At 44.6% G+C, this 15,648-nt stretch overlaps 1 protein-coding gene across 1 annotated transcript in view; it reads left to right on the top strand.

Moving 5' to 3' along the window:
* Window positions 1-13,463, top strand: part of LOC8029830 — a 59,123-nt gene extending 45,660 nt beyond the window's left edge. The window contains exon 8 of the mRNA XM_029992979.3: window positions 11,436-13,463. Coding sequence (XP_029848839.2) covers window positions 11,436-12,239 — 804 coding nt within the window. The 3' untranslated portion in view covers window positions 12,240-13,463. The remainder of the gene's footprint in view (window positions 1-11,435) is intronic.
* Window positions 13,464-15,648: the final 2,185 nt, after the last annotated feature.

Genomic DNA, 15,648 nt, shown 5'->3' with positions numbered 1-15,648 from the left:
TTAACTCTGCAACATCCTGGAAGCATCCCCTGGTTTGTCTGCTTCGTGTTAAACTAATGAATGCTATAAAGCAAAACATCTCTATTCACTTTTGCTGGGTTCCTAGCCATATAGGAATACACGGCAATGAGGAAGCCGACCGAGCCGCAGGTGCATGTGTAAACAGGTCCATTGAAATTCACACCCTCCCAGTGACAGATTATAGAACCACACTACGAAATAAAATCAAAGATTCTTGGCAAGTAGAGTGGGACTCTGACCCTCACAATAAGCTATATAAGGTTAAACCTGTTTTGAGTGAATGGCGCAGCGCCAGACATCGAGAAAGGTTCTATGAGGTCATCTTATGTCGACTGAGGATAGGCCACACACACCTGACTCACAGCTACCTTCTAAGAAACGACGACCCACCGATGTGTGACTACTGCTCAGAAACTTTAAGTGTACTTCACATCCTTTTAGTTTGCCCGCAATTCAATAACGAACGCCGCTCCTACTTTTCTATCTTTTTCAGAAAACAAATACCTTTCCACTTGGCACTTTTACTTGGAGACGAGCCCGTTACTCCGTACAGACAAGTTTTTAACTTTTTAGAAAAGTTTAATATTTTACATCGACTTTAAACTACAATCTTGTTTAAGTGATATTTGATATTTTGACCCACTGCAATAGTAAACATTTAGTCTTGTGATATTTACTTACCCTGTGTTTGGCACACTATGGCCTATGTTGCTGCTGCGCCAGGAAACTCAAAATTCATTCATTCATTGTTACGAGTTCAGCCGGCTTTACCTCTAGCATTGCACTATCCTTTGCGCTCATTTTACAAATTATTTTTTTATTTGTGTGAACGAGTATTATTGATAGCGATTCGCAAATTAACCCGAATATATGGTGTGAACAGCGCACGGCGTGCCCGGCTCCCGGGGGGTGGTGGCACTTCTTGTAAGAGCCACTCCGGAGGCCGCTGGAACAGCCTCATGGTACTCGCGACTTCTCTTCGCAGTTTTTCGCGCGATTCACGGTCGCGCATTTTTTTGTTGTGTCGAGATCATGCTGGAGCGCTAACTACGTTTATTTTGTGTTGACACGCTTGATTCGGGCAGTTTAGGTTTTCGGTGCTCGTTTATGGCCATTCTGTACTCAGAAGCAACCAACAAGTGCGCTGGTCGACGCAAGTCCGACCCGTCGGAGCGGGTGATGCTCCAGTGGAGTCTGCAATGGCGCGAGATCTTAAACTGTGCCGACAAACAGCTTTCAGGCCAAAGTCTAGATAGGTGGGGATGCCTTCCGGAGTTGGAGGTCAGGCTTGCAACGTACGGCACAAAAGTGTGCAGTCGGTCCCTACCCGTGACGTGCAACGCAACGCGATCACCGAGCAAGCGCGGAAGATGCGGTTGATCCTGTCATTTGCGAAGTGCGAGATTTCGTTGGATGACTCCGATGACATGCTTTGAAATCGTGGCACTGATTATGACGGGACTGACATCACCAGTGCGGACAAGTTGTAGTCTAGTCGCAGACGGAGGGAGAACGATAGTGAGCAGCTTGAGCTGTTCTGCCTCCAGCGTGAACTTCCTAGTTTTGATAACGCCTGGGCATCTCATGCACCTTGCGCATGGATGCGCAGCCAAAGCACGCCAGAAGGCATCGATCACGTGTTGGAGGCTCGGCTTTTGAAACAAATACTTTGTCGTTCTCACGTGTTCGCAATAAACTGCGCATCTAAAGATTTTTTTTTTTTTGCTGATGTGCAATGTGGGGGGGGTCAACTTACAATCGTGTAAATACGGTATCTAGCATTGAGGTCTACCCCCTATCCTTTCGATCAAAGCCAATCGGAGCTCGGTGTCAGTCTGATATCACCGAAACCCCTGCGCTAGAAGCAGACGACTTGCTGTCAGCATAGCAGCAATAACCCACCAAGCGTGTCTTTTCCGAGTGGTGAGGTTTTTTGCTCAATACTTGAAAGGCAGTATATATACGTGCACAATTTTTATTGCTCTAGGTTGCTGTCCACTCGCCATTTTGTGAGCGCTGGATGTACATATCCACCCATAAAATAGCCGGCGTGAGCTTACAACAGATACGTTGCACCTTCGGATTGAACCAAGATTTTTTTTAACTTTAGTAAAAAATATTTTACCTCATTTAAAACTGCCTTTTTATATACACAGTGAACATCCTGTTAGTTTCTCCAACGATTTAAATGACATTCCTCGGTAATTTCGTATCAGATTAAACTGATCTCCTACACCAAATCTCCGGGAAATTCACTCAATCTGCACATCTTGCCGTAATTTCATAGTCCGAGATTGCTTGAGATTTTCTTAAAGTTGGCTTTACCCACATTAAAAACTACCCCTGTCCTGGTATGTCAGCTTCTCTGCCATGTTTCTAAGGGCACCAATGAGCAATCTCCATATTGATGCTCAAGGATGCTTTCATGCACATTGGTGCTTAAGGTTTTATCACAGAGTTGGTTTCACATTTTAAGTCTGCCCCTTTTCCCAGATTACAGCTTTGCTGCAGTCTTCCTGAGAGCATAATTGAGCAAATGCTAAGTTACGCAGCTAGGTGCTGCACATTGAATCTCATTGAGCCTGACCTTGTTGTTAGTGTAAATGGGCTCTCTATTTCCAGAAGCCTGAAATAGAATGATTAGCGATGCTGCTGTCGAGGGATCACTCCAAAGAAGAGACGCAGGAAGAGGGGAGTGACAAGAGAAGGACTGAAAGATCAGACTCCAGAAAAGTTCCCACACTGCAGATGCAGTGCAGTGGAGAGGGCAGAGAGATGCTGCTGCTATGTTGGTTTTGGAGTATAATAGGCTACCTATGTGCGTGCCAATTTGAGTTCATTTGTGAGAATAAAAATGAACGATGCTAAAGTTGAGGCTTGGGCGAGTTGGTACGTACTTTGGAATTGAAAACAGTGCAAAAAGACAAGGACCAGACAAAGAAGTAACACGGATGTAGCGCTGACTTACAACTGAGTTTATTGAATGCAAAATCGCAATATATATTTGCGGTGTCAAGAACAAAAGAAAGAATTCAGCCCATGTGATGCATCACCAATAAAAATAAAACAATGATAAAAAATATATTTATATAAAGAAATAATAAAAAATATGCCATGACACAGCCGTACAGAGTGCAGTTGAATCTCGTTATAATAGACCTTGATTTTGACCAAGATTTTGGTCTGTTGTAAAATGTAGTTGAGTTAATTGTACATAGAGGAAAACCAACCGAACTTCACAAATCGGTATGTTATATTTAAATGTCTGTTGCAACCGGGTCTGTTGTAACGAGCTTAGACTGTACGTGCTAAAGAACTAGCAAGTGAGGGAACCAGAAAATTCATCTCTTTGCCTGTTAGGGCAAAGAAATTAATGTTCTGGTTCCCTGACTTGCTTGTTTTTTAGCACGTACTCTGTTTTATTTTTATTGGTGATGCATCACATGGGCTGAATTCTTTCTTCTCTTGTTCGTGACACCGCAAATATATATTGCGATTTTGCATTCAATAAACTCAGTTGTAAGTCAGTGCTACGGCCATGTCACTTCTTTGTCTGGTCCTCGTCTTTTCGCGCTGTTTTTAATTCCAGAGAATAAAAAAGACGAGGAGAAAGGCTAACAAAGTGTCAACTACGATGGTACATTCATGGTACAATTCACGGCATTTGAACAAATCTTTATTTGCCCGTGTCTTTGTCCCAGACATCACCCAACCTTAAAAAACGTTCAGCCTTTCCACTCTCATGAAGAAGGAAGACCAGCAGAGCTGTACTCGGTACACTGCTGCAGCACGCACGCGCCCGATTCCCGCTTCTCGTCCGACACGCCGTCGATCGTGGATACGTCCCCGGCGAACCAGAGTCGGTCGCACACGGCGCACGTGATGCCAAACAGGTTTTCCACAAACTCCCTTCGGAACCTCGCCATCACACTCGGAAACTGTTGAGCCGGCGTGAAGTGCAGTCGTCGCCGGGCCTTGCGCTTGCGCTTGGCCTCCGTGGCACGATCGTCGTCCGTGGCGTTGGCTTGCCGGCGCCCTTTACATTTCTGGTTCTGTTCTCAGCGGCGGCTTTCCAGGCGAGCGATGTGCTCTTTGGCAAGGGAATCTGAAGCGCTGGACGCAGTGGAAGTCGAGGCAACAGCGGCTTTTCGGCGGTTGCAGACTCATTCCCACTGCTGCGTACGTCGCCGCTCCTTCCGCAGCCTGTCTCCTTTCCCCGAAAGGGCGCGCGGCCGACTCATCTTGAGTGCAAACCGAAACTGATAAGAGCGTAGGAGCGTAGGAAACAGCGCGCAAAACAGACGAGGATGAAGAAACAAACATGACGTGCGCTGTGCTCGTTACGTGTGCTTCTTCTTCGTCGTCGTCTGTTTTTCACGCTGTGTTTTATCATGAATTCCCACCAACGGTGCTCAACTATCAATTCTTCTATGATAGCTGTAGAGTTCCTGTATAGGCTCCCTACGGGAGCCAGAGTTGCGCGTCTGTTTTCCACGTGCCGCCGCGCCGCTATTCGCCGAGATCCGATCGCGTGAGGAGCCGGATCAAGTGCCGTGCAGGAAAGTAGACGTTGCACACTCCCCGCCGTACGTATCCCTGCTTTTGAGCGTGCCACGCGCCTCGAACGCGCAACGCCGCTATTCGCCGAGTTCAGTCACGTGAGGAGCAGGATCAACATGTTGTGCAGAAAAGACAGCGCTACGGGGACGAACGCGCAACTCTGGCTCCCGTAGGGAGCCTATACAGGAACTCTAGGTAGCTGGAAAGGTTGCCGCCATCAACCAGCGACGGAAGAAACCATACTGGTTGTGTGCTTGCCGCCGTCACTTATAGATGGCGGTAGCTGTCCAGGTAGGTTTGTGTCGACATACCGGGCACGATCCTGGGGTACCTAGCCCTTAACAGCTCCGCTGTAAAAATCATGAGCCATTCCCCTGTATGAGGGTGGATGACCAGCGAAGCTGTTTAGCACACGACACAGACCCGTCGCGAAGAGCCAGAGGAAACTAGACACACGCAACAGGACCGCCACCCCGGGAGAGCGGAAGGAAAGGAAACTAGGCACGCAGGCGCTCGGAACGGCAACAAAGATAGAGCGGTGCGAGCGTAGACATGGCCAACGAGGGTCGCACAACGGCAAATCTTTTGACAGACCTTCATTATCTACCTGTGAGTCTGCTGATCTTAAAAATAATGCCTGTTGATCTTGAAAATAATGCCTGTTGATAAATAATCTACTGAATACACAGACCTATTGCTAAATTACCCAAACACCAAGGAGAATGCAGGGAATGGTGTTCCACACGCCGCTCGTTCTGGTGTCTGCAGCAGTAACTGTTCTAAAGCAAAAGCCTAAAACAATAGGCATCTTGGACGCGCGTTCGTCAACGCTTTATTTTGGTTATTTTGAACCTTTCATACAAGGGAGGCATGCACGTGCAGCGGTGGGAGCGTAGAGTTTTTGGTCACTCGCACGAAAAATCCACGGAACCCTAGCCATAAACAGCTTTGCTGTAAAACTGCAGTGAAAAAATTCCAGGAGAATGGCCTGGTTTTTGGTGACCTTATTTCAGGCGGAGACGGAGTTGCTTTTGGTTATGAGTGAAGGAAAGCATTGTTTTCTACTCCTTTCATCTTGCTATCACCCTCCTTTGACTTGAAGTTCCACAGTAAAAGTCCTGGAAATTGGATGTTCGCTAACCTTGTTAGCAATTTTTCCGAATTTGTTTTGTGTCTTTTTTATACAAAGGGATTAACTTTTTTTTGTCAACAGAACATGGCAGCATTCTGTTGATTATGCAGTTAATGCAAAAGTGCAAGCAAGCTGGACAGGAATGACAATAATAATTCCTGGAGAAGGGGGACAAAGGGCCAACACAAATCTCCAAACACAGCTAGGTGACTGGTGCGTGGCCGAAAAAACGTGCCTACTCTAGTCCTGCTATCGAAGCAGGGACCTCTCCATTTCCGGTGGAGCAGTCCCTGGTTAGTGTCTATCTCCTGGTTGGCTCAGTTGGTAGAGCACTCCACTGGAAATGGAGAGGTGGTACCTTTTAATACTGCAGATTGGGCGAGTTGGTAAGGCATCATCACGAACCAGCGCAAGTAGACAGTTATTCAAAATCCAAACACACAAAAAAATAACACTCACACAGCGCTGAACTATCAACTGAATTGTATTTCAAACTTCCTCTTCTTTGACCTATTCCTTGGGGTCGAAGAAGAGGAAGTTTGAAATACAATTCAGTTGATAGTTCAGCGCTGTGTGAGTGTATTTTTTTGTGTGTTTGGATTTTGAATAACTGTCTACTTGCGCTGGTTCGTGATGGTGGTACCTTGTTTGATACCGGGAACAGGCGGGTTTTTTCAGTTGTGCACCAATCACCTAGCTGAGTTTGTCCATTGTCCCCCTTACCGTATTTACTCGCGCAATGAACGGACTCGCGTAATGAACGCACCCCCCAAGTCGGCTCTCAAAATTTCGACTTTTATTTTCACTCGCGTATTAGATCTCATTTTGTCAACTAGATCTCATTTTGTCAACTTCACCTGAACTTATTTCTTCTGTTACTTTCATGCCGGCTCTCAGCGACCATTCGCTACTACATTTTTCACTTGATGTGCCAGCCAAAACAGCACAGCGAACTCTTAAAAAAATACGAGACTATAGTAGAGGTGACTATGACTCTATTAACGGTGCCCTTGGTCTTTTTCTTAACGATTACTTAGACCACTTTTCTGACCGTTCTTTAGAATTAAATTGGACATTGTTTAAGACGCAGGTTTAGCTCCTAACCAATAAACATATACCGCTACGTAACATCCCAATTGTTTCGAATTCCCCTTGGTTCAATAACACTCTAAAAAGACTTTCCAATAAAAAGAAGCGCAAATTTCGTGCAGCAAAGTTAACAAATTCGGAGGTTAAATGGCTCGAGTATCATGAGGCTGCCAATGCTTATAAAAGTGCAATCGCGGATGCAAAGTCAGTTTATTTGTCTATCACCCTGCCATCACTACTAACCAACAACGTCAAACAGTTTTGGAAGGCGATTAACGGCAATAAAAACACCACACTGTCTCTGTTTACTTTATCAGGTAAACCTGTTTCCACCGATGACTGTGCAAATGTTTTCAATTCTACTTTTGTTGAATCATTTTCAAACTGTATTTCTTCAACTTTACCTCAACTTCAACAACGCGCTTTTCTGCCCATGTATCCCATCTTAATTCAAACAAGTGGAATTATAAAGATAATTGAACAGCTAAAAATATCCTGCTCCGCGGGAGTTGACGGAATTAATTCTAAATTTTTGCTAAGAACAAAAGAGTATTCTTCTATAATACTGTCTAAATTATTTGAGCAATCACTTACTCTAGGCTGTTTACCTGACGATTGGAAGGTGGGTAAAGTGGTGCCCGTGCATAAAACCGGTGATCATCATTCTCCTCTCAATTACCGTCCCATTTCCATAACAAGCATTCCGTGTAAAATTCTTGAGCATATTATTTTTTCTCATCTCGTTCAACACCTAGAATCCAATTCATTCTTTACTCCTGCACAACATGGCTTCCGTAAATCATTTTCGTGTGAAACTCAGCTACTCACCTTCACTCATGACCTTCACCTTATTCTTGATCATGGTTCCCAGGTGGACTGTATTTTCCTTGATTTCGCCAAAGCTTTCGATAAGGTGTCACATAATCTACTACTCCATAAGCTTAGCAAACTTAACATTGATCAGGATGTACTTTCATGGATTCGCGCTTTCCTTAATAACCGATCTCAATTTGTGTCTGTGAATAATACCTCTTCAAGTCCAGCTCCCGTGACATCAGGCGTACCTCAAGGCTCAGTGTTAGGTCCCCTGCTCTTTCTTATTTTTATCTATGACTTATTTTCCTGCGTATCGTCCTCTATTAGCTTATTTGCAGATGATTGCGTTCTTTACCGAGAAATACAGTAAAACCTCGTTATAACAAAATGGGATATAACAAACTAATGGATATAACAAAGTAATCATAATTCCCCTTGCTTGCTAATAGGGAAGAAATGGACATTGGCTATAACAAACTAATGGTTATAACGAAATAATTACGATCGCACCTTCAACTTTGTTATAACAAGGTTTTACTGTAACTAACACCTCTGATGTTGCTATCCTTCAGTCTGACCTTGATTGTGTTTCTAATTGGTGTAACAAATGGAACATGCAGCTCAACACTAACAAATGTAAAGTAATGACTCTTTCTCGTCTTAACTCGCACTCTACTTTCTACTATCTAAACAGTGTTGGAAGGTGTATCATCGTATAAGTACTTGGGGATCCATATTTCATCGAACCTGTCTTAGGAGCCTCATATTCGCTACATAACTAACAATGCTAACCGCATGCTTGGCTTTCTCAAACGTAATTTTCCATCTGTCCCTGTATCCCTCAAGCTACTACTATACAAAACCCTTGTCCACTCAAAATTGGAATACGCCTCCCCTATATGGGGAGGCGTATTCCCCGGTACTGACTTACTTACAACAGCAGTCGAAGCTATTCAAAATAGATCTGTTCGCTTCATTCTTACTAACTATCACCCTAGTGCAAGCGTAACATCCATGAAAACGTTTTTAAACCTACCTAACCTTACTTCACGTCGTGAGTTATCCCGTCTTTGTCTGTTTCATAAAATTTATCATCACAATTCTTCCTTGCATCAAAAATTATTAACCCCTCCCTCATATGTCTCGCCACGCGTCGATCACCAACACAAAATCGGTCTACCTGTTTGTAAAACCACTACTTTTTATAATTCATTCATCCCCAAAACAACAATCACGTGGAACCACCTTCCATCGTCAGTTGTGTCTGTAACAGATGCCATCATGTCGTTGTTTAACCACTTTTCTAAGTTAAAATTTCTGATGTTCATGTTTCTATTCTTAGGTTGTCATTTTGTTTTTTAGTGATTTTACTTTGTAACCCACTCCCCTCTGTAATGCCCTCGGGCCCTGAGGGTACAATAAATAAATAAATAATAAATAAACGCACCCCCAACTCGGACGTCAAAATGTTGACCCCCTCCCACCAGGCATGCGAAATGAACGCACTTTTCTATTCTGGTGCAGCGAGGTCGCAAATGCATGGGCAAACAAAACGCCTTGCAAAAGGCGCTAAAAAAATATAAAAAGATCCAACGGAAGCAAAAAAAACATGGAGAGGAGCTTTTTTTTTTCCACGGAACTAAGAGAAAAACAAAACAAAAAAGGGTGTTTTTTTTTTTTTTTTTTTTTTTTTGCACAGCGCAGTTTGGTTACGGGGTTGCATGCCGCGCGCAAGGAGGTAAGAAAGAGAAGCGGAGAAACCCTCGCCTAAGCAACGCCTAAGCAAACAAAACAGCTTGCAAAAGGTGGAAAAAAAAGAAAACACGGAATTAAGAGAAAAAAAAGACAAAGAGGAGCTTTTTTTTTTGTTTTTTTTTTTGTTTTTTGCACAGTCCAGTTTGGTTACGGGGTCGCGCGCTGTGCACAAAGAGATAAGAAGTTACGTTGATTTTTCAGGATAAAACGCCCTTCCCATCTTTGCATCGATTTTTCGAGAAAAAAAAGGTGCGTTCATTCTGTGAGCAAATATGGTATTTCTCTTCTCCAGGGATTGCAGTGTAGACCGCATATAATGTATGTCGCGGGAGTCGCGAAAATCCGCACTATAAGCGGTACCGCGCTTTAACCAAAACATCAGTTTTTCAGGCCAAAATACATGCCATCAGACAACTTACCTTTGTAAAAGAATTTATTTTATGTTAGATGAAAAATAGTGCTTAGTTTGAGGAAAGTCTTTATTTCACCAGACTAGCACACTCCTCTCTCAAGTGTGTCACACATTTTGAAAAAAATGAGTGACTTTTGCCTGGCGCAGCCTTCTAACGGCGTCGCGGGTTGCGGACGGACGTTGCAAGCGTTCAGGATTGCTAACCCTAATCACTTTTCTCCGGCGATGAAAACGCTTGAAAATTCGCATCCTTTATATGGTACGTGCCAGTAATACCTTCAACTTGAGCACAGGCATGAAATGCTCCAAATAAGAAATCCGGGCGATGTTCGAAAACACAAATGCTTAGAAAGCACCACTATAGTCGAAATAAACAAACACGACGACACGGGCGTTTCTGCCGTCTTGAGAGTGCCGCCACAACATCGCCACACTAGTAGGTGGATCTTCCCTTCTAATACGTGCTAGGTTATCATAGCGACACACAACGAAAATTCACAGTCAAGGATAGCGCTTTTACGCGGAACGATGAGCTTCCACCACGCCGTCTACGTCGACGATCACAGCCGACGCCACGTTTGCGGATAGAAGCAGCCGGCCCACAACCGGCTGGCAACGCGCGCGAACACTTCTCGTCGACCTGCGATTGGTTTGTCGTTGCGGTTGTTTCCAACGCAGAGGAGGGACGCACACACGCAAACGATACGTGCGTGCGTCTCTCTGTCGCTATGGCAACTGAAGCCTCTCTCTTCGCTTCTCGCCGCTTCTTCGAGTAACCTCCTTGCCCCGCGAGTGCCGCTTGCGGCCGGCTCGCGTTGTTATCTAGTGTCGCACAGGGAAGCGTGCTCGCTGCGCCGGTCAGTCGGCGCGGTCGGCAGGCTGTTCCAGAAACCGAACTATAACCGGTATTTCCTTTCGCGCACCTGCATTTTAAGTGGTATGTAATTACATGGAGTTCTATGGGAGGCGAACCGGTGGTTTAAAAAAGCCGCGTTATACCCGGTCCTGCACTATAAGCGGTTACGTTGTAAGAAATCTATACTGTATTACCGTTTTTCATTCTGTTATCTCCATCGTTTCTTTTTCTCACGAATGTCCTCTGACCTTAGGGTCGTAGAAATTGGGGACGATGCACGTGCAAACAACATTTTCTTTCTTTTTTTTTAAAGTTCTTTTTATTTTTTTATTTACTATAACAACATTTGGGGAAGATGGGCGTTCATGGATCGCGAGGTCCGCAGGGTACCTTTAGGGGTGGGCGACAACTCGAGATATTACGGTGTGCATTGCCAAATGTTCGGTTTTCATCCTAATTTAGCTCATTCTTCGCACCAAAATGAAGCCCCCGGAGTATATGGAGACAAATAGCCTCTTCTACCAGGAACTGGCTCAATTTCCTTTTTGCGACTTTCAAATATTCACTTAAAACTTTCTAATTGGATAACGGCAAGCTGCAGAACTTTGGCATCTGGTCCCAACTACTAAAGCTACTACACTTGGGCGTCGGCAAGCTGTTTGGCGATGCGGAGTTTATTTTGATAAAAATGCGGTTCTCTTTTTTCTTGACTGCTCGGTAGAGTTACAAAGGGCCTCCGAAAATGCTTTTGAGCATCGCTTCAAGGAGTACAATCATATTTTGTCCGTCTACAGCTGACGGCGTCTACGCTGGCACGCCTGGTGGACCGCTTTGCGGGCGGCGACCTCAGCTACCTTTTGGCAGACGACAGTATGCCCCCACCGTGCCCCGAACTGGCATCCGCCCTGGACGCGCCGGACGCCGCCGCCATCCGCTGCCACAGCTGCACGTCGATGCCGGGAGTCCGGGACGAGAGCTGCCTGCAGTGCCGCGACCTGCGCCGGTTCCGCTCGCAGTTCGAGACGCTCCAGGCGCGGTTCCTGTCGTACTTCTTCTGGCCTGCACTCCTGAGCTCCGAGGAGCTCACCAACATCGCTCCGGTCTACGCGACGATCAAGCGGCAAAAGAAGAAGTACCAGCGGAAGAGGCCTCGGAGGAGGGCCTGGGTGTCGGAGCGGTGGGCCCAGATCCGCATGCAGCAGGCGGAAGAAGAAGCGGCAGCAACGGGTGGAAGTGGGGGAAGGGACGAATTGGCGGACAGCGCCGTGCCAGAGGACGATGCCATGGAGGACGACGGCGTTCCGGACAACTCTGTGACTGGGGGCGTCGGATGTGCAGCGGTGGCAGGTGCATGTGGGAAAGTAAACGAACCGGCGGACGACTCGGTTGCAGACAGTGCACCGGGTTGTATTACGAAAGATGACGGTGAACTAGCGGACGACTCTGCTGCGGGCAGCGCCGCACCAGATTGCGCCTTGGAGGGCAACAAAGTTGCAGACGACTCTGTGGCCAGTGGTACGGTGGACGAAGACACGGCGGAAGCCGTAGCCGACGTTGGAGACGAGTCCGGCCCACTGCTGCAAGAAGCGTGCCCGTAGCGACAGTCGCAGATGTCACTGCGGTTAGCGCCACCGAGGCGGACGAGGCGGTAGCGGACGACGCAGCAAGAGCGTGGTTGTGGCAGATGACCATGCAGATGTAGACATGACGAAACAAAATGTTGAGGTTCTATGTTAAAAACGAAGTGGAGACACGGTGGTGACAGTGTTGAAGGTCGTTGTGGAACACAGTTTTTGTCAACTTTTTTGGCTCACGTTTCTAGACAGAAATCGAGCATATGATTGTAGTCGAAAGGAATGAAAAAGTGATGTAGTCGGCTCGGAGCAAATTGTCGATAAAAAATTACCAGTTTAAATGTAAATCGGAGCTTTCTTTTTTTTTTTTCTTCTTTCAGTTGAAATTGCGAGATAAGCGACAAGTAGTTGTCAAGAACGTATAGCCGATATTGTCCTGCAGATGAAATATAGTTAAAAAAAAAAAACAAGTTGAGGCTCCCAGGTTGATTAGTTTTATAGTATTTATTTTGGTTGGATATGTGTATGCTTGTTTAAATTGAAAGCGGACAAACTTTGATCCGTCGAGGGCTACGCCTGTATTTGTATAGGCCTCGCGGGTTGCATACAAAATATTTTTGTGCTTTACGACCCATGACATACCTTTCAGGGAATGAATCCATAAAGTTGTCATTAGAAACGTAACGGGTAAAATGGAACGGTACCGTACGGCATTGTGGCTTTACCTTGTCAAGGTGGTGGCAGTCACGGTGGCACGACCGGGACACCTTCGGATTGTATCGACATGTGAGAGCAAAAAACCATAGCGATTGAGATGGCTCGTTAAGGCCACATGCACGAAGTATTTCGGGACAAGGACAGTCAAGTATGAAAGAAGGCTGCAGCGAGTTGGCTCTGCTCCGATTTGAATGCCCCCATGTTGTGTTGCATTTGCCAAGCTTGAAGGCCAAGTTCATTTATGTTTTGTGCGGTCTCTGTTACGTAGACCAGAACAGAAGATTCTGTTCAACGATTGTAAATTGAAGTTTGCGTCATTCTGAACAGGGTCCTGCTTATGTGATACAAGTCCTAGATTTTGTGTTTGATTATGTACCATTGCATAAATATGTGTAAAACTTTTTTCAGTGCTGCGAGACCGAAGTTGCTTGTGTGTAAAGGAAGTAAAGCCAACTGCCGTTACTTTTTGTGTTTATTTGTGTGCCTCTGCTGAAAAATCGTTTGTGTGCCTTCTGAACTGAGAAAAATCAGGATCTTTCACAACCAATTTCCTGTACTGATGTTTTTTATTACTTTATGTTTGAGGATAGTGAACAGCTGTTCCTTTTGGAGACCACAGGTATCTAAGGGTACGGTCAGAAATTTCTTCTTCCCGCTCGGAGGGCTACAAAACTTGTGTCAATAGCTACTGCCATAGTCTCTTGTGTCCAGCATTTCTTCCTGATGCATACTTCTGCACTTTCATTAGGAGACTGTCCTTTTCACTTTTTTATGTACCCCTGCTGACAAAGGAGTTGAAATGCCCAATCCACCCTTTTTCTGCTCTACAAGTTTTACTATCTTTCAATTGGTGAAATAATCCAAAACAGTGGAAAAAAATATCATAATTTATTTTTAAATTTAAATCAGATTTATGTGATTTAAATCAACGTAGCTAGAAAACAGCAATTATTTACCACCAGATGTATTTTACAACATGACAGATTGAAAATCAATTCTTCCGATTGCTTATAATGCGGAAGAATTACTGTAAATGTAAAGTACAGTTTTGTTGAAACTTTTTATTGCTGTAATCCTCGCCGTACTAGAACAAAGCTGCCTGATTTTTTAAGTTAGCTATGAAAACCTTATTTTTATTTTGAGTTCTGACTTTATTGCAATAGGACGTTAGTTTTCTAGTTTTCATTTTTTTCTTTTGCAGTCCGATTTTGTTGAAATAAAGCCCTACGTAGCTGACGAACAAAGTGGAAGGTAGAAATGAAGTCCATGATGCTCCGATTTGCTCAGAAAAGCATGTTCTGTTTGTGTTCAGCTTTATATGAATCTTGCTTGCTCTATGATTCTTTGATTTAAGTACAGAACAAACGCACATGGAAGGCATCAGACGATAGGCAAACGGTAAATCAAAACTATTTTTGGGATTATTTTTGTGAAAGAGATTTGGCGTGAAACTCTTCCGATTTCAATCGCGATTTAAATCGTATTGATTTCTGTTCTCCACCCTGGTTCAAAGTAACGAAAAAAGATTTACAGGGTTTTTTTCACCGCAAAGATTAATTATGCATGGCGGAACGCTCGTTCTCCGCCCAAAGGTAGCACTGGAGGTCCGAACCAGATATCAAAGTTTCAGCGTGAACCAATGTTTATTCGAAAGTTAAACTATTTTCTGAAAATGTCAACGGGAAAATGGTGGCCGACGGAGCTTTCGAACACATGGTGCTCTATGGCGCCAGAAACTGAAAACGGGCAGAAATGGGCCTCATTTTCCCATTGAAATTTTCAGAAAATCACTTAGAACTTTGAAATGAAATATTGTTTCGTGCTGAAACTTTGGCGTCTGCTTCGGACCTCTAGTGTTGCCTTTCGGCGGGTATCGAGCATTCTGCCATGCATAATTTAATTGTGTGGTGAAAAAACCCTGTAAATTCTTTTTGGAACACCTGGTATATATGGGACTTCAACTTTGCATTCTATTCCTAGTTCATAACTAGGGTTCGGAGTTTTCGGTTTAAACCGATAAAAACCGATAAAAGTACGCCGAATTCATTTTTGGAAATTCGGTTTTAACCTAAAAAGGTCAGTTTTTAGGTTCGGCATTTTCGATTTAAACCGATAAAAACCGATAAACATTCGTCGAGTCCATTTTCTAAAATTCAGTTTTAACGGGAAAAGATCACTTTGACCTTCCAGTCGTACAACAGAGCCGTGGCGAAAAAGTGGAACGACAGAGTCTATCGATTCGAAACGTGCCCGAATGTATGGGATACGCGAATGCAATTACGACGTTTTGGTTTAGTGTGCGCATCATCGATCGGAACGTGAAGTCCGAAATGCCCCATGACTTCGCCATGTACGAGCGTGCTTTCAAGCTCGTTGTGAGGAAGACTGACGTGATGCAAGCTCTGCATGTTGTGTTGTGCTTTAAAACGTCGCACCGTGCCTTTTTCAGCGGTCACAATTGGTTGATTGGCCCGTGTTTGCTCAGGCAGCGCTTCATCTCCTCAGCTTGCAGTGTCCAGGGTTAGCGTTGAGAGGGCATTCTCGAAGCTCAGGGTCATATTAACAGAAAAGAAAGAGTGCGGATTAAGGAGAAGAACCTTGGCAAGTACATGTGTGTGTGCTATAATGAGATAGCGTAATCCTGATGTACAGAAAGTGAAGTTCCATGTTTATTGGGCATAGGCTTTATATCTGACTTGTTTGTACTTCTATGGTT

The sequence above is a fragment of the Ixodes scapularis genome, unplaced genomic scaffold, assembly GCF_016920785.2.
Source record: "Ixodes scapularis isolate PalLabHiFi unplaced genomic scaffold, ASM1692078v2 PGA_scaffold12__126_contigs__length_90152505, whole genome shotgun sequence".
Taxonomy (NCBI): domain Eukaryota; kingdom Metazoa; phylum Arthropoda; class Arachnida; order Ixodida; family Ixodidae; genus Ixodes; species Ixodes scapularis.
The sequence above is the reverse complement of the archived record's forward strand: the minus strand, read 5'-3'. Positions and strand labels throughout refer to the sequence as shown.